The sequence below is a fragment of the Narcine bancroftii genome, chromosome 9 (assembly GCF_036971445.1).
Source record: "Narcine bancroftii isolate sNarBan1 chromosome 9, sNarBan1.hap1, whole genome shotgun sequence".
Lineage (NCBI taxonomy): Eukaryota > Metazoa > Chordata > Chondrichthyes > Torpediniformes > Narcinidae > Narcine > Narcine bancroftii.
This window is the reverse complement of record NC_091477.1, coordinates 71,786,147-71,805,605: the sequence shown is the minus strand read 5'-3', so window position 1 is coordinate 71,805,605 and position 19,459 is coordinate 71,786,147. Positions and strand designations below refer to the sequence as shown.

The window sequence follows — 19,459 nt, the reverse complement described above, 5'->3', positions numbered from 1 at the left end:
TTATCAAATTTAAATCTGACATCTCAACCATCACCTTTTAATATATTTTTTTTATCACCTACCTTAATAAAGATGGATGTGAAGTACAAATTTAATACCTTCACCATGTCCTCGGCCTCCATACAAGTTTCTTTGATCACTACACACTTCTTCATGATTCTTTATTTATATGCTTTTAAAAGATTTCTATTCCCTTTTAGGTTGATTTCTCTTCACTCCATTCTCTTATTTCTTGCATCTCCCTTTTGTTTCATTTCATTTTCTTTAATCCTACCTGCTTTGGCTGCCCTACTTTTCCAATGGTGGGACCATAATCAATCTGTTATATAGTTCTGGTTGTCACACTATAGGAAGAATACAATTACAGTGGACAGGGAGCAAGGAAGGTTTGCCATGACAAAGGACAAAGTGTTTCAGTTACAAGGATTAGATTGGCTGACCTTGTAGTGTCCATAGATGGTAAAGATAAATAACCAACATTTCAGGCCTGAGCCCTTGATCAATGCAATACCTCGAAAAAGGGCTCAAACCCAAAATGCTGGATATACATCTTTGCCTTCTGTGAATGCTGTGGGTCCTGCTGAGTTTCTCCAGAACTTTTGTGTATTAACTGTGAACACTGCGTCTGCAGGCTTTGTTTCACTTGGATGAGCTGTTTTTTCTTGACTTTTAAGAGTGGATGAGGAAAAATCTGATACATGTTCACAAAATTATGAGGGGAATGGATTGTCAAAAACATTTCTCCAATGCATTTATCCTAAACAGAGCGGAAGATGCTTAGAGGGAATTTGAAGAACAACTTTTTCTACCCAGAGGATAATTGAAATCTTGAACATAGTACAAGAGGGTATGGTAGGGCAGAACCTGATAGGTCTGTATTTTTTGTTGTTAAACTATGGAAAAAGCCATCCATGGTTCACTTGCAGTTTATCCTACCAATCTGACTTCTGTTTACCTCAGGAAAAACTACTTTCAGCTCAAGTTTCATTCTGGCCATTGGATTTTCTTTTAGTCTGGATTGTTCTTTATTCTCTCAGAAAAATTTTAAGTTCATAACATTCTATTTACAGTTACTCCACTTGCCCTCATTCCCCAGAGATATATCAAGCAGCTTCCCCTGCATAAGTGAGACCAAACCCAGATTAGGTGATCGCTTCACCGAACACCTACATGCTGTTTGTGGGCAAACTTAAGCTGCCTTTAGTCAACCATGTTACCTCCTCAAATCATTCCTACAATAACACGTCTGTACTCAACTTCATCCATTGTCAGGGTAAGGCTAAACAAACTTGAGGAACAACTCTTCACATTCCTTCGAGACAGCAAATTTAATAGTGTGAACATCAAGTTTTCTAACTTTACGTAACTTTCAGCCCGATTCCAGTTTTCATTTCATCTTTACTTATTCCTCTAACTACATTGCCCCTGTCCTAATGATCTCTCCCATTACCAGTCTCTTCACACTTTCTGTCCTATCACCTCTGGGTCCCTTCCCTTGCTTCTTTCCCCCTTCATATATGTATATTATTTTTAGCTTCACCTTGATAAAAAGGGTTTCAACTCTAAACATTGATGAACCGTTTCTACCCATGAATGCTGTCTGCTCATGACTCCAACATATGTAGCTGTGTTTCTCTCTGCTTCGTTCTTTATTTGTTCTTTTGAACAATTCAAAAAACCTCCTTTGACCTTTACACTATGTTATATCACAGCATTAAAAAAGTTGAAATCATTCTCACTATTCTGTCATTAATTAATCTAATTTTCTTCATATTATCTGTATCAATAGATGGCAATCTGTAGAATACTCACAGTACATAATGATCAGAGGCATGCTCCATTTCCGCCAGAGCAATATTTTTCTTAATCAATGCTGCTGTAGGCTAATTGCTTTCACTCTCTGCCTTCTTGAAACACTGCACCCAAGAGAACTTCATATCCAGCACAGTGCTATTTCAAGTTAGGTTCTCTCACTGCCAGATCAATCCTTTGTGGCTATTTATGCCAGAAATACAAAAACCTTGTTTATTTCATTTATAAATGCACAGAGCAAAGTTGTAAACATATATCATGATCCCAACATTCTTATTTTAGTGCAGGTATGCACCGCCTATTTGTTTGGGAAACATCTGACCGCATATATGTCTGTGGTCCCATAACTATTCAGTTACTGAGAGCAAGTCCACAGCAATTTAGAAAAAGTGATTGCTAGCTATAGGAAATTGTATACCATATACCCAAACTAATCCCATTGCCCCGCACTCTCCCCACAGCCCCGTATCAGTCCCTACACTGACCCCACTGCCCTGCTCGCTGTCTACAGCCCCGTGTCGGTCCCCACAATGATCCCACTACCTCACTCTCTCCCAACATCCTCGTGTTGGCCCCCGCTGATCCCACTGCCCCACTTTCTGCCTCGTGTCAGTCCCTTCACTGATACCAACTCACAAATAAAAAGTTTACAGGTACACTACAGTATCCCGTCTTCTCTTTGGCTTGGCTTCGCGGACGAAGATTTATGGAGGAGGTAAAATGTCCACGTCAGCTGCAAGCTCGTTGGTGGCTGACAAGTCCGATGCGGGACAGGCAGACACGGTTGCAGCGGAAAATTGGTTGGTTGGGGTTGGGTGTTGGGTTTTTCCTCCTTTGCCTTTTGTCAGTGAGGTGGGCTCTGCGGTCTTCTTCAAAGGAGGTTGCTGCCCGCCAAACTGTGAGGCGCCAAGATGCACGGTTTGAGGCGATATCAGCCCACTGGCGGTGGTCAATGTGGCAGGCACCAAGAGATTTCTTTAGGCAGTCCTTGTACCTTTTCTTTGGTGCACCTCTGTCACAGTGGCCAGTGGAGAGCTCGCCATATAACACGATCTTGGGAAGGCGATGGTCCTCCATTCTGGAGACGTGACCCACCCAGCGCAGCTGGATCTTCAGCAGCGTGGACTCGATGCTGTCGACCTCTGCCATCTCGAGTACTTCGACGTTAGGGATGAAAGCGCTCCAATGGATGTTGAGGATGGAGCGGAGACAACACTGGTGGAAGCGTTCTAGGAGCCGTAGGTGATGCCGGTAGAGGACCCATGATTCGGAGCCGAACAGGAGTGTGGGTATGACAACGGCTCTGTATACGCTTACCTTTGTGAGGTTTTTCACTTGGTTGTTTTTCCAGACTCTTTTGTGTAGTCTTCCAAAGGCGCTATTTGCCTTGGAGAGTCTGTTGTCTATCTCATTGTCGATCCTTGCATCTGATGAAATGGTGCAGCCGAGATAGGTAAACTGGTTGACCGTTTTGAGTTTTGTGTGCCCGATGGAGATGTGGGGGGGCTGGTAGTCATGGTGGGGAGCTGGCTGATGGAGGACCTCAGTTTTCTTCAGGCTGACTTCCAGGCCAAACATTTTGGCAGTTTCCGCAAAACAGGACGTCAAGCGCTGAAGAGCTGGCTCTGAATGGGCAACTAAAGTGGCATCGTCTGCAAAGAGTAGTTCACGGACAAGTTTCTCTTGTGTCTTAGTGTGAGCTTGCATAATGTCTACATTACAGAACATATCGCGGTTGTTAAGCGGCACATACCTCCAATGTTTCATTCCATCCTAAATTCATATAATTTCATCTTCCCGGAATTAGAACTCTTAATTCTTCCCACATCAAATAATTTTAACTTTTCCCCTAGCAGAGGAGATCATGTTTGTTACAGTGCAACTTGCAAACATATCACCTTGCCTAACAATCCCAATATCCCAAGAACTTAAAGGTTCTTTCTCCTGCATGCTCTTGTTGGCTGCATATTCGTTAGTAAACCGTTACTTATTTCTGGTGCCAAATCCCACCAAATTCCATGTAAATTCCATGATTTCAGCCCCTAAATTCTGTCCACAGGACTTTATTCTTCTTCATATCTGTGATAATCTCTACACAGTTTTTATTTACTCTCCACCTCAGAATTTCTTAGTCATTCTGTTAATAACATCACTCTGCACTCAAGTCAAGGCTTTGGAGGTGTGTTATGCAGGTGCCTAACCTTTCATCCGGGATCGTCGGGACTGGACACCTGTCGTTAAAAATTTTCCTGATTTTGGAATCATTTTAAAATGGTGGTCCCTTTAAACTAATACCTCGCTCCTAGCTCCTGTTCCCCCCCCCCCCAAATCACATCACATCCAACCATCTGTCAGCCTCCCCCCCCATCTAATTCCCAACGTGGCAGCAAGGGTGCAGTGCTGCCGAGCCCAGACTTAACCAGAGTGTCACAGCGAGAAGCAGGCAGCGACAGCTCAATGTGGAAGGAATGGGCATCTTCATTACCCTTAATTCCCCCATACAGCTGGAATTGCTCTGCGTATCCCTGGCTCTGCAGAGCGGTTCCAGCTGTATGGGGGAATTAAGGGTAAGGAACACACCCATTGATCCTGCCACTGTCTGTTTCTCTCCCACCGAATGCTAGGGGCCAAGAGTCATCTTTCCACTGAAGGTAATAGAGGGCGTCCACGGGAACGAGGACGACGGGGGAATCTCCCTCTCAAAATGGAGAATATTTGCACAACATTTTTAAAACTCATTCAGCCTACTCCACCTCAAACATCCAGCCTCCAAAATCACCGCAACTTGTCCTCATTTAGAGTAAATGCCCTGGCTGTGTGAACAGTCATTCTGGAGGTAAGTATGCTAATTTATTACAGGAAAGTAATGTTACTTGTGTGTAAAAACCATATTTGATGGGCAGATGTCATCAACAGAAAAAGTGTGCCCATTTTTGGAGGTTGCCGGTGTTTGGAATCCCGGATAAAAGGTTAGGCACCTGTATTGGGGTAAAGTGAAGAGAGGGAGCATGGACCAAAAATGTCCCTTCTCCCCTAACACAATATAGCACTCCTGATTTCCTCCACCATGTCGTTCCATCCTAGATTACTAAGTATTCCAGAATGCTACTGCCTTGCCTCTGGCTATATGCCCCAGAGGATAACTCCTCTCACTTGTAATCAAAACTGAGCATGTTAGATGTCAAGATGCACTCAGGGAATTCTTTCATAGCCTTCATGATTCTGATTCTCTAATAGCCATTCAGTCACTCTTTGTCTACAGATGCAGAAACCACAGGGTGACATCTGAAACCATGCTGTGAACAGCACTCACAGCCTAATGGATAGATTGTCAAAACATCTGCTGCAATGTCAAAAGATAGCCCTTTATTTCTTCCAGAGAATGGGATTGTGTAAAATGCTGTCATAATTTCTCATTGTCCACTCAGTATTAGAGCAATTTAAAATATATTGGATCTAGCCCATGATTTCAATCATTCGCATTTGTAAGACGATGCAAGTCATTTCTCTTCAGCACTTTAGAAGTCTAAAGCAGTTTATATTTTGTTTCCATGAATCAGTAACTATGCTTACCCATGTCCAAAAGGCGAGATGAAATAAAAACAACAGTGGACCCGATTGTCAATAATATGACGCCTGTTCAATCCACTTTCATCGTGCAGGTAGCGCTCAAATTGCTCGTCAATATAGGAAATAATTGTCTTAAAGCTGAGAAAGAGAGAACAAAAGAATCAAGACTCAAAACCCTCATCCCCAAAACACTAGCAAGGGCAAGGGTGATTGTGGAATACTGAACTGTTTCTTAAAGAATTTGTGTCAAATAATTATGTTAGTAATTTCAGCCGGTGCATAAACCATTTTCTTGCCAGTGTCACTCATTGCAAGTAACATCAAACACTGGCTACATGAAAAAAATGGAATTTCAGGCGAGATTCAAAATGCACCTCACACTTATCCGGATTGATATGTAACAGAACCACAAAAATGTGGCCATGACTGCCTTCTAAATTTCTTCAGATTCTGTGTGTTCTTCCTACAGATTCTGGAGTGATAACTTTCGCAAGAGCCTTTCCACAGTATTGGTTTAAGACTATTCAATCAAATAGATTATCACTTCTGCCAGTAAAATACTGCACTCAACTGGAGGCAGAGCATAGATAAAACAAAATTGGGACACAGCATACAACCTGAAACAAAATATCTCACTCCTGCCTCTAATCTTGAAAAAAACAGAAGTTTCAAAAGCCACCTCCCTCAATCATATTCCCTATATAAATGACTGTACTCAAATAAGCAGTTTGCAAAATATACTGCACAAAATGAAATTAAACAGACCATTCTCTCCTAGGTTTCAAATAAAATTTATTGTTTTTCCATTATATATTGCTGTCCTCCAGCATTTCTTCCAAACCATTGATTCTGTGGCACCAACATGCTGCAGAACATTAGAAGCCCAAACATACATTAGATCATTGTACATAAATTGTATTTTAAATAGGCAGTAACTAGAATGCAGAAATTATAAATACAACCGTGCAATGGAGATCCTAGTTAAGGACTATTTTCAAATTTTCTTCAGCAAATGCACCTATGTAAAGCTGTAAAACATAGCTGCAAGACCACTAGAATCCAATATTTAAACATTTGTCGAATCTGGAATTGCAAATCTGTACTGACTAAGCTTTATTATTATAACTTATAAATAACATACCAGTCCTGACTGTTTATGGCATCTCCGTAACCTGGTGTGTCAACCACTGTCAAACGCAGCTTCACTCCACGCTCTTCAATCTCTACAGTGGAAGCCTCAATTTGGACAGTTCTTTCAATTTTCTCTGAAATAAAGAAAGCTAATCTCATGATTTGAAAGTACACATTGGGAGTCTTTTTCCCCCACAAAAATTGGGGAAAATGGGGTTTATCACATTAAATAGGATTGTTTACTTCAAAGTATTTTAGATTTATTAGAACTGCAAAATCTGAATAAGGGATGCATCTACAATTGGATCTCAATCAAATAGTTACAATACATGTTCCAGGTGACAATTTTTTTGTTCCTTTTTCCTTCCATGGTTCAGGAACTTCCTAAAAATCTCAGAGCTAGCATTGATAACCATACAGAACACTATGGGACTTGGACACCTGGGTCGGCAATGTCTGCCTTCATCAGATACACGTAGGGAGAAATCATTCCCTGATTAGCTTTACCCCTGCGAAAATGATCACGACCCTGAGAGGCAACCAAATGCTCCTCTTGACAATGATTTGCACTGGGGACAATGGTAAAGAAACAGTTAAACAACACATGAGGAATAAGAAATACAAGAATAAGCAAAAGTCAGGAAACTCTTTAGACACTTGTGGGATAGCAATATTAATTCAAAGTTAGATTTCACAGCTGCCATTATTGGATCTAAAAAAGTCTCTCGATAATGAATAACTTTGACGCCAGCTCAGATCAAAAGTAAAATTGCTTGCACAGTTAATTATAAAGTGTACCCTACCTGCGGCTCCAGGAATAACTCTCTCAGGGTAGAGATCAGTCAGGAAAAGGCTATTAACAAGTGTTGATTTCCCCAAACCAGATTCACCTATGAAGAAGAGAAGTAAATCAAAACACATCATTATATTATAAAATTGTAATTTTCCCACATTGACATTTAAAATTCACAACCATACTTTGTTTGAGGGGAGGTAATCAAAGAACTAAAAATTTAATTTAAAAAAAAAATAGCTCCTGGTCAGTACAAAAAAATTCTTGATTGTTACGAGATTCAACATGAAATTGCAACCCAGTGATGCACAAATCCAAATTATCCATAAATGAACCATTAGCCAAACTCAGTTTGATCAAAGGTATTCAATTGGTCAAATCAATTAGTGCCATGCTATTACTGTGCCAGCAACACAGATTTGATTTTGCCATTGTGAGGTTTGTACATTCCCAGTGTCCATATGGTTTCCTCTGGGTGCTCTTCACGTTCCAAAGACATACAAAATTAGTCAGCTAATTGGTCACATGGGTGTATTTGGATGGCATGGGCTTGTAGGCTGGAAGGGCCAGTTACTGAGGTCTATCACTACATTTAAAAAAATAAATTTTCCCTCAGCTGTAATGGTTTTGTGACTCAAAGCCTTATGCTTAAGTGCCTCTGGAAGAAGTTGGAAACACATATTTGTAATAGTCGGGGTTAAAAAATAACCATCACAGAATAGAATCGATAAACCAAGTTCTGCAAATTTCTCCAAGAAAGTCTAAGAATAAGTAGATTGCTAATTACTTCAGTGTAAGACCACATTAAGCACAGACTGAGACCTCTAAGATGAAATCTGGGGCAATATTTCCAAGTAACAATCTTAATTTCACTAGGTGGCAGTAATGAACTTTAGCAGAAGTTAGCTGTTTTATTAAGACTCAACGTCTCAGTGGCCCTAACACATGGGAAGCAACAGAACAGCCATTTGGTTGCAGTGAGATGAAAAACAATGGACCCTCCCCAAGAATCAGATAAGTGGCTTACAAGATTTTTTTAAAATAGCTTGAGAGGTTAGGGAAACACCAATGAGACTTGGTTATGAGAATACTGAGCTTTCATGTTCAATCAATTCCAAGGTCCTCTCAATCTGATTGGCTCTGTATAATTGTCAGGATGGTACACAACTGATGTAAAAGAATAAAGGTGATATGGCAGAAGGCAACAGTCCAGTCAAATGGGTCAGATCTGGTCTGGACTTCTGATGATACTACTCCACTGGAGAACAGGAGAGAGATGGCCTTGAAAGCAGAATTCAACTCCTTACCAAACCTGGATAAACAACTTGGTTAGGATGGACAAGTTGGGCTGAAGGGCTGTTTACATGATGTAAAAAATTATTTTCAAGAAAAAAAAACACATAGCCTGAATTTTAGAACAAAAAGGAAGCCACAAGTCTGACCAAAACTAATTATCTTGTTGAGACACAAACTGTGCGAGGTGTCAGTGCTTGGATGTTGTCTTTGCAATTAAGTGTCTAAATAAAGTCAGGTATAGTATTCACCAGTTGTTAACCTCTAAAGCAAGTGTGAGCTTATGTTCAACAAAATATTGGTGTGGTTTAATGATCATGTGAAACACCTCAATTTCTATATGAACCAGCAATTTCAATTAACTAATTATGACTGGAAGGGATACCAATCTGATCATCTTTTCATGCCTATGAAGCAATATTAGCAATCCCTGGTTAAAATGAAGGATCATAGCTCTTCCTACATATCCCACTGTTTGGATCTTGGCACCAACAATGAAGGACAAGACCTTGTACAAGGTACATTCCAATTCAATGAGCCTCAACATCTCCAATCTTATAATATGAAACACCAGGTAGCTTGGAAAACAACCTCTGCACATCCAAAACCCAGCATGCAGCAAGAATTTTCATTTCCTTGAATGTAGAGGTGAGCGCAGCTCCATTACAGCTCCAGCAAATAGGGTTCAAATCTGACACTGTCTGAAAGGAACAAGCAAAAAAATCTAGCAGAAATATTAGTGCTAATGGTCTACTGAGAATGAAGAACTGATAAAATAGTTGTAATGTGTTTGAATTTGATAATAGCGGTTAATACAATGCTAATATAGCATCAGCGACCCAGGTTCAAATCCAGCACTCTGTGAGGAGTTTGATCAAAGCCCTCCAAATGTTTGGAATAAAGACACTCACTTTTTTTCCTTTATTTGCCTCTGTGCTCCACAGTTTTACATTTGTAATCAAACAATTCACGTGATTAAAGTGCAAATTCCAGCTTTTAATCAAGGTTATTTGCATACATTTTGGTTTGACCATGTAGAAATTACAACACTTTTTATATATATAGTCTCCTCTTTTCAGGGCACCGTAATATTTGGGACAAAGCAGTGGTACTTATATTACTCATTCTTTGTGGCATATCCCTTGCATGCAATGACTGCTTGAAATCTGTGATTCTTGGACATCACCAGGTACTGAATATCTTCTTTGATAATGCTCTGCCAGGCCCTGCTGCAGCCATCTTCAGCTTGTTAAGCCATATTCAATTGGATTTGGATCAGGTGACTGACTGACTTGGCCATTCAAGAATTTTCCAGTCTTTAGTTTTGAAAAATTCCTTTGTTGGTTTAGCCTGGGACCATTGTCTTGCTGTCAGATGAAGCACTGTCCAATGAGTTTAGAGGCTTTTGCTCAAACTTGAGCAGATATTTCTATAAACCTTAGAATTAATTTTGCTACTGCCATCAACAGTTTCATCAATGAAGTTAAGTGCACCCAGTACCTGTGGCAGCCATACATGGCCAGACCATAACACCACCAAGTTTCCTATGCTTTGGATCTTGGGTAGTTGCTTTATGCCTCCATATTTTGCTCTTGCCATCACTCTGATACAGGTTCATCATGGTTTCATCTGTCCTCAAGATCTTTTTCCAGAATCCTGTAGGCTCTTTTAAATACTTCATAGCAAACTGTATCTGGCCACCCTGTTTCTGTAGCTAATGTGGTTTGCATCTTGCAGTGCAACCTCTGTATATCTGTTCATGAAGTCTTCTGCAGACAGGAGTCAATGACACATCCACACCTGACTCCTACAGTGTTGGACAGGCGTGTGAGGATTTTTCTTCATGATGAGAATTTTTTTGTCCTCAGCAGAGGAGGTCTTCCTTGGCCTACCAGTCCCTGAGCAATTACTGAGCTCACCAGTACGATTTTTCTTCTTAATGATGTTAATTTTGGAAATCCTAAAATTTGGGTGATGTCTTTTATGGTTTTATTCTTGTTTTTCAGTCTCATAATGGATTATTTGACTTTCATTGGCATAACTTCGTCTTTGAAAAATGCGAACTACAAACTCCAAAGATGGCCAAAAGCTTAGAAGCTTATTACCTCCACTAATGAAGCAATTAAATACCTGGGTACCTTAATCACAAACACCTGTGAAGCCAAATGTCTCAAATATTATCATGCCCTGAAATGGGGGATCTATGTATAAAAAAAGCTGAAATTTCTACATCAAACCGAAATGTATACAAATGGCCAGCTTCTGACTCAATTTAAAAAAATTTTTAAAAACAGACATGCTGTTGGTAACCCTCCAATTTTGGATGGGGCACATCGTGCTTTGAGGCCAAAACCTCCACCCGAAGTTAAACTGCAACCTGTTATTCTCTCTTGTCATTATTTTCAAACAAAGGAAGCTATAATCAGAGAGGCTTTTAGACAAGGTGGGCTGAAATTATATGTTATCTCTATTTGTATTGTTGAAGATTACAGCCCTAAAGTCTAGGCAGAGAGAATGAAATTTAAAGGAGTCATGTCTGAACTTCATCAAAAACAACTTCACCCTTCTCTTTATTTCCCTGCATATCTGAAGATTTTCCCCAAGAATGTCCCTCTGGTTTACTACTTCAGATCAAGCTTGGAAGTTTCTAGAAGTTGGAACATCTACTTCATAGCTAGGAAACAATTCATGTAGATTGCTATGAGAAGTCATGGCTGAAGATATTTTTGGATTCACTTCAATTTATAGATGATGGAGTAGTGATACAGTATGTTCAGGACTAGTATAAAATTGTATTCTCTGTTGATTGATTTTTCTCTTATTTTTGTTTTGCCATTTAGGATTTTTCCTTTCTTTTTCTCTTCTTTTTTTAAAAATTATTTGTCCTCTCTTGTTGCCTTGAATTAGTGTTTAGATTTGATCAAACAGTTAGTAAATTTTTCCTTTCTTCTTTTTGAAGATTAAGTATATTCCTTGCTCAGGAGTTTATTTTTTCTTTTTGTTCCCTCTCTTTCTATATTCATTTGCTTAAATTAAAAGTAATAGAGGCCTTTTAGTGTTTTTTTTTAAAAACAGGTTGTCATCTTTGGTTACTTTTATTATTTAATCAACGGTTGATATTGTACTGGGTTTGTAAAATGGCGATCATTCATTTTTCAGCCTTGTAATTTCTAGACAGTTAATCTTGTTATTTGATGGCTTGCTACGCAGAATTCAGTTTGTTTTGTCTATATGTGTGGAAATGAACATAACTTTGTAATTCTTGTTTGAGCGCTCCAAGCTGGAGAAAGGGGGTTAAGGGGTGAGTAGCTTTATCTTGCTACCCTCCTATTGGGTAGTTTTTGGGGTTGGGGGTGGAGTTAGTTAGTATAAATGTTTTTCCCTGAGCAGCTTTGAGTAGTTATAGAGTCTATCACTTGTTCCTTTATTATGGTTCATGATGTGCTCTATCGTCCTCCTTGGAATGTGCTTATACATGAACTTCAAGCTTTCCTTTTTAATTTTAATAATCTTAATATTAATATGGTTATAAATGCATTTAATTTTATTTATTGGCATTTGAGTGGCCTTAATCATCCTATTAAATGCAAAACAGTATTTAATATGATTAAAAGGTTTTAGGCCGATATTAACTTTGCGCAGGAGGTGGACATTTGTAAGAAGGAATGTTATTAAAGTGAATATTAAAATAATTTATAAGTATTAAAGTGAATTAAAATACAAAATGGAAGCCTGATGCTTGAAAGATGAAAGGTGCATCATGGTTGTGTTACTGACTGGTACAACCTTTGGGAGGCACCATCAGAAGGCTTTGGAATGCAGGTGCTGAGTTTGGAGTAATTGTAACTCAGCGTTCTGAAACAATATATTATTCAACCTTGATACAGGGATATGGGGGGGGGGGAACAATAATGATGTAATCTTTTAGTTCAACTTGTTTACCCGAGTGTATAAAAGTTGATACATCCCTGTTTAGCAGGAGACTGCTTTTGAGGCTGAAAGCAGGAAGGGTTCTCTGAGGTTAACTTGGTGTCTAATAAAGAGTTAATTGAACCAATTGTGTGCTGTGTTCTTTGCAACAGGAAGTGGCAGTTTCAATACAATAGGACGAATATCTTTTTAAAAATTTTGGTAGGATTTACAATTCCATTCCCTTTATTTTTACTGATTCTAAGGTTCCATTTGTATATTTTAATACAATATCTGATGTCGCAGGAAGATTTTGAATAGTTACTGGTTCATTGGGAAATAAGGTAGCAATGGTTAATATACATGCTCCTAATATCAACTGTCCCAAATTTTTACAAAAGGTTTTTAATTCCCTACCGAATTTGAATGAATACACAATGATTATGGGTGGAACTGTTGCTTAAATGCTTTGATTGACAGGTCCTCCTCCATTCAGTGGTCTTGAAATAAATCAGCTATTTATATCAACTCTTTCCTGCTGGACTATGGTTTAGTCATGAAATGGAATTTTAACACCTGAAGGAAAAGGAATTTTCTTTTTTTTCTGTGTATACCATAATTACTTTAGAATAGATTACTTTTTTATTGACACACGATTGGTGCCTTCAAAAGGGAAATGTGAATACAACATAATCGCTGTTTCTGTTCATGCACCTTTAAAGCTTTCTGTTGAAACCTCTGGTATTATTTCCAGAATTCAACAATGGTGGTTCAATTCTACTGTGCTTTAGGATGAAAATTTTATTAGCTTTATTAGATTTCCTTTTTTTTCTCCAGACAAATTCCACAAATGGAATGTCCAATCTGGTAATTTGAGATGCATCAAAAACATTTCTACGAGGATAAATAATTTATTCTGCTGGACTTACAAAACGTACCAAAAGTGAACTAACATTACAGAACAACTCCGATAATCCAAAATCAGATTCTCTAAAATCATCAATTTCAGATAAATGAGGAAATCCAAAACAAATCAGAAATCCTCATTTACCCAGAAATTTTTAGAAGCCAAACTGACCTTACAGGTTGGGGAAAAAAATTACTCAACACGAAATTAGAACAACAATTATCCTCGTTACAGGTAACTCCCTCCCCCCTCTCTTTCCATTTCTTCTTTACCTTCCCCTATAGACTTTTCTCTCCAACTCTCCCTCACAAACTGTGTGCCACTGTCTCCCAGCCACATGTGGTCAGAAGAATCCCTTGTCCTGGCCTCCTGGGCAGGAGCGGGACATCAGGCTCAGTGGTGTTCCCTTCCCTTCTCGGCACACCGAAGCTCCCAACTCCAAACTCTCCCCTTGGCCTACTACTGCACACGCACACTGGACTTCCGGGTATATGTGTGCAGTAGGCCTAGGGGAGGATTCAGTTGGGACTCAGTTGTTGGGAACTCTGGTGACTGAGGAAACAGGAGCCTGCTGCGCCAGTGAGCGTTCCACTGACCTAGGAAGCCTCCCTAGGGATCAGCGGCCGTAGTGGGGATGTGTTGGGGATCAGCAGCCTCAGTGATCGGTGGCGGCATTGTGGCCAGCATTTTCTTTGCTGAGATTAAACATTTTAATATTTAAAAAGCCTTCCCTTGTTCTTTGTTGTTGCTACTGGGCTTTTTTTTTTTAAATGACCAGTTAGCCAAAAAAAAACATTTATCCAACATAGGCCCAGTCCTGATCATTTCAGATAATCAGAGACGTACTGCAGTTGCTAATAGAATTAAAGGGATTGACAGATTATATTTTATAAAACCTAGTATGGACCTTTAGAAGGAAAGACTAAAACTTCAAACTCAGTATGGCATTATTAACTTATCCAATAGAGAATCAACTATGTAAATTTACATCTCAGTTTTATGTACATGGAGACAAATTAGGCTGCAACTAAAAGACAGATCACAAAGATACGCAAGAAGGATGGAAACTTTACTCTTGATCATGTTGAAATTAGTAAAGTGTTTCAGGAATTTTATTCAGACTTATACAAATCTGTATTTCCTGATAATTCTATTTTAATGGGTAAATTTTTGTAATGGTTGAATATTCCTAAAATTTCATAAGATAAAAACTTGTTGTAAGCTCCAATTTCAGAGTTGGAAGTATCCCAAGCTACATCTTCTCTTCAATCTAGCAAGGCCCCAGGTCCGGATGACTTTGCAGTGGAATTTTAAAAATTATTTACTAATTTACTTACTCCTCAACTATGTAAAGTATTTGAAAATACAGTTTTCTCTGGGACCTTACTGGTAAGTTTTTAATGAAGCATCAATTTCACTGATTAAAAGATCTGGCTGAATATACTCCCTATAGGCCAATTTCTTGGTTGAATGTAGATTTTAAGGTTCTTTCTAAGACTCTAGCCAGTGGGTTGAAAAATATTCTTCCTTCTGTTATATCTAAAGATCAGACTGAATTTATTAAAAATCAATACTTGCACTTTAATACCCATAGATTAATGAACATTACTTATTCCCCTTCGGACATAATTCCAGAATGTGTAGTTTCTCTAGATACAGAAAAGGTTTGATAGAGTGGAATGGAACTATTTATTTGAAAGATTAAAGAGATTTAGTTTTGGTATGGGTTTCATATTATGGATTAAATTGACTGATAGTCTTTTCTTTGGCTTGGCTTCGCGGACGAAGATTTATGGAGGGGGTAAAAAGTCCACGTCAGCTGCAGGCTCGTTTGTGGCTGACCAGTCCGATGCGGGACAGGCAGACACGATTGCAGCGGTTGCAAGGGAAAATTGGTTGGTTGGGGTTGGGTGTTGGGTTTTTCCTCCTTTGCCTTTGCCTTTTGTCAGTGAGGTGATTGATAGTACACCTTTAGCTATGGTACTTACTAATAATAAAAAATCCTCCTCATTGAGGAGAACTAGACAGGGATACCCCCTTAGCCCCTTGCTATTTGATCTAGCTTTAGAACCTCTGGCAATACCTCTTTGGGACTCTTATGAGGTACAAGGGGTTGTCAGAGACAGAGTAACTCATAAGGTTTCTTTGAATGCAGATAACTTATTAGTTTATATTTCAGATTCCAAAAGATCTATCCTAGCTATGTTATCTCTGTTTTCTCAATTCAGCTCTCTGGATGCAAATTAAAAACCTTCATAAAAGATAACTTTTTTCAATTAATATGCAGGTCCCTATCTACACTGAAGTTCCATTTAAAAATGTTAGAGATAATTTTACATATTTTGGGGTTAAAATTACTAAAAGTTTTCTTCTTCTATTCGAGAATGTGAGATTGACTGTTTCTAGATAGTCTCCCTTATGATCATCTTTAATCGGTTGTAATAATGCAGTTAAAATGAAAATATTACCTATTTTTATATTTATTTCAAGCAATTTCAGTTTTCAATCTGAACTTTTTAAAAAAAATAATATTGATTCAAATGTTTCTTCATTCATTTGGAAGAACAAAAACCCTACAATTAGTACATTTTATTTACAAAAACTGAAAAAATATCGAGGTATGGCCTTACCTAATTTTAGATTTTATTATTGGGCTGCTAATATTCGCTATTTAACTTTTTGGATGTTTTATTCTGATAAATTGGATTGTCCATTATGGACAGATTTAGAATTGAAATCTCTTCAGTTGTATTCATGGCCTCTTTGTTGGGTCCCATTTATCTTTTCAAAGATCAATAGGAATATATCTAATTCAATATTAAAACATACATTGCGAATTTGGTTCCAAAAAACTATCTTAACTAGCGCTACTCAATTTTTTTTAAAAACCATCAATAATTGATCAATCTTTCTCCATATGGAAAATCAAAAGTATTGTTTTGCAAATTTATTTAATGAAGGTTATTTAATGTCTTTTGAACAGCTTGCAAGTAAATATGACTTAACAAATATTCATTTTTTTAGATATTTAGATTAGAAATTTCTTCAATACCATATTACTGGATTTTCCATTTGTATATCCACCAGATTTAGTTGATAATATTTTCAATTGAATCCTTCTCAGAAAGAATTAATTGATAGATTATTAAAATTATGTCCAGTACTTCATGATAAGATTAAAAAGGCTTGGGAACCGGAACTTGCAAGACCCTTATCTGAGGATCTATGGGACAATTTTATAAACTGGTAAACACCTCTTCTACATGTGCCCAACATTCATTAATCCAATTCAAGGTGCTGCATTATGTTTACATGTCCAAAGATAAATTGGCTAGTACTTTTTCTAATATTAACCCTATTTGTGACAGATGCAAATCTGAAATTGCTACCTTGACACACATATTTTGGTCTTCTTCATTCTTAGAAAACTATTGGAAATAAATTTTTAATATCTTTTCAATTATACTTCAGGTGGAGCTACAATCCAATCCAATAACTGTTCTTTTCAGGGTTATTTATTCAGTCTTAGGGAGTTTTTCTATACCCGTTCAACAGGTTGTGGCCTTCTCCTCATTTTTGGCTAGAAGAGCCACCCTATTCAAATGGAAAGACTCTAGACCTCCAACATGGTTTCAATGGTTTTCTCATGTCTTGTTTAAGTTTAGAAATTTGAAGATACATGGCAACCTTTTATGTCTTATTTTCATATGTAAATGTTTTCAATGTGATTAGATGTATTTAGTCTTCCAGAGGAGATAGTTTTACCTTTTTTATTTACAGTAAGAACCAAAACCTCAAAATATGTGTAACCCTCAGGGTAAGCTGTTTTTTGTAAGTTTTTTTTTGAGTAGGTTGGGTGGGCTTTTTTTTTCAAAAATATGATACTTTTGATTTTTTTTTCATTTTCACCCATTGCAGTGAAGAGGGGTAGAGTTCATACTGTTTGAAGTTTTATATTAATTTATATACATTTATGATACTGTATTTTCAGTTTCCTTCCCTTTTCATAGTTTTGTATTTCCTAGAAAAACCCAATAAAAAGATTGAAAAAAATACAAATAACCTTGAATAAAATCTGGAATGTGCACTTTTATCACATTTGAATTGTTTGATTTCAAATTTAAAACTGTGGAGGTCAAAGGCAAACAAAGCAAGTGTCCCAAACATTATGGAGCCCACTAGTCTCCTAGTTCTCCTCATGACAAAGTGGTTTTCCTGGGATTTCTGGTTTCCTCCCACATTCAAAAAATGTACGAGGTTAGTCAGTGAATTGGTCACATTTGAGTGGCACAGGCTCGTAGGCTGTAAGGGCCTCTTGCCATGTTGTATCTCAAACTAAAAAATTAAACACTTACCAACTACCATGAGTGTGAATTCAAATCCTTTCTTCACAGATTTACGATGCACCTGATTAGGAAGATTTGCAAATCCCACATATCCAGGAGTTTCAGGATTTGTGAATTGGCCTTGTTGTTGTTGCTGTTGTTGTTGCTGCAGCATCTGAAAAAAAAAACAAATCACCTTAAAATTATAAATTTAATGAATTTTGAACATTCACCAAAAAAATCCAAGAATTATTTAGTTCTGCACCCAACCTAATTCCCATAGGCTCAATAACAAGTTCACCTTGTGGTCCCTGTATTCTCTCGAGTTAGCTTGAGGACTGGAGAGTGTATTTTTTTTGGTGGTGGGGGAGGGGGGGTGGTTCACTATTAAATATTTCTGATCAAAGAACATTCATTTCTCGTGCTTTGGATCACAATGATATCTCATCTCAAAAAAGAAATAGAAATCAGTAAAAAATATTGTCTGCAGTGATGTGTGCATTTTGAACCAAATTCTAGCTCTGACACTCTGGTTTTGGGCACAATTACCCAGATCTTAAGCAGTCAAAGGCCTGGTTGATATGCACTGCATATCTGCAGGATTTTAATTCTTGTTGTGACATCCCTTCCAATATTTCTGACAACTGTTACCCATTTAAACTGCATTGTCATGAAGTTTGTCCATACTAATTCTCGTTGGCAAGTCGGAGAGAGGAATACTTTTCTTCCACAGGCTGAAGAGTGACTAGATTAAAATAAGATGGAGGTTGTACTGAGTCGATGCAGAGAAGATATTTATCAGGAACCTAATAAGCAATAAGCAAACAAAAATAGTGACTAAAAAATTCCTAATTAATACTGGAAAAAAATTTTCCCCCAGTTTTATTGAATCATGGAACTTGCTAACAATTGGCATAGACAAGGCAACTACCATCCCAGATGGTGTCAAGCATAATCCAATTTTTGTAAAGGAAGCAAAGGTTTGAACACCTAGTCTCTGCACCGACTTTTGAGGGGCCATTTGCACAAAGAAGGATAGTCAATCACCAATACCAAAAGTGCTGCGTTTTGTAATGGCATTGGTACTATTGCTGAATATCATGTGCTTGAAATGGAAGAACTCTCCTTGTGGAAAAAAATGATTTTCCCAGATGCAGCCTTACTGTGAAAGTTCACTCGCTGGCTATTCAATTCCTGCACGCATGTTCAGATCAAAGTTATCATGAGAAGATTTGGCTGAAACCAAAATGACTATTGTTTCAATCCTCATCAATTAGTTAATTTAAGTCAATATCTGTTTGATACGCTGGGTTGCTCAATTAAAATCTCATTTTCATTGCATCTTTTTACTATTCCCTTTTAGGGTTCCTCTGATTTTCTTTCCATCTATACTCATTGTCTATCACTCCCTTTTCCTGTGCCATTTAATGCCCCCTGTTGTCTTTCCCAGTTTCCACTCTCTGCCATGACGTTTTAGGAAAAAAAACATATTTTCAAGTTCTGATGCAATGAAATGTCAATTGCCCTCTAATCTCTGATGTTGTCAATCTGATTGTGTTCTGTTCATTTTTTTAAATTTTGCATTTCCTTAGTAGAATGTTTAATTAAACCTGTTCTTTAAGAAACCATTTGTGTACTTTGCACTGTTACCCAGAAATTCCCTTAAGTTACTTGGTATCAATAAGAACTTATCGAACCCGGAGACACAATATAAAGCAG

The 19,459-nt window shown here is 37.9% G+C and overlaps 1 protein-coding gene across 2 annotated transcripts in view; it reads right to left on the bottom strand.

Moving 5' to 3' along the window:
- The window catches only part of LOC138742272 (septin-2), a 77,607-nt gene that overhangs the window by 26,566 nt on the left and 31,582 nt on the right, over nt 1-19,459 (bottom strand). For both annotated transcript variants that reach the window (XM_069896419.1, XM_069896420.1), the window contains exons 3-6: nt 17,771-17,915; nt 7,317-7,403; nt 6,524-6,647; nt 5,386-5,520 (exon numbers count right to left, since the gene is read on the bottom strand). In XM_069896419.1, the coding sequence (XP_069752520.1) occupies nt 5,386-5,520; nt 6,524-6,647; nt 7,317-7,403; nt 17,771-17,915 (491 nt within the window). The remainder of the gene's footprint in view (nt 1-5,385; nt 5,521-6,523; nt 6,648-7,316; nt 7,404-17,770; nt 17,916-19,459) is intronic.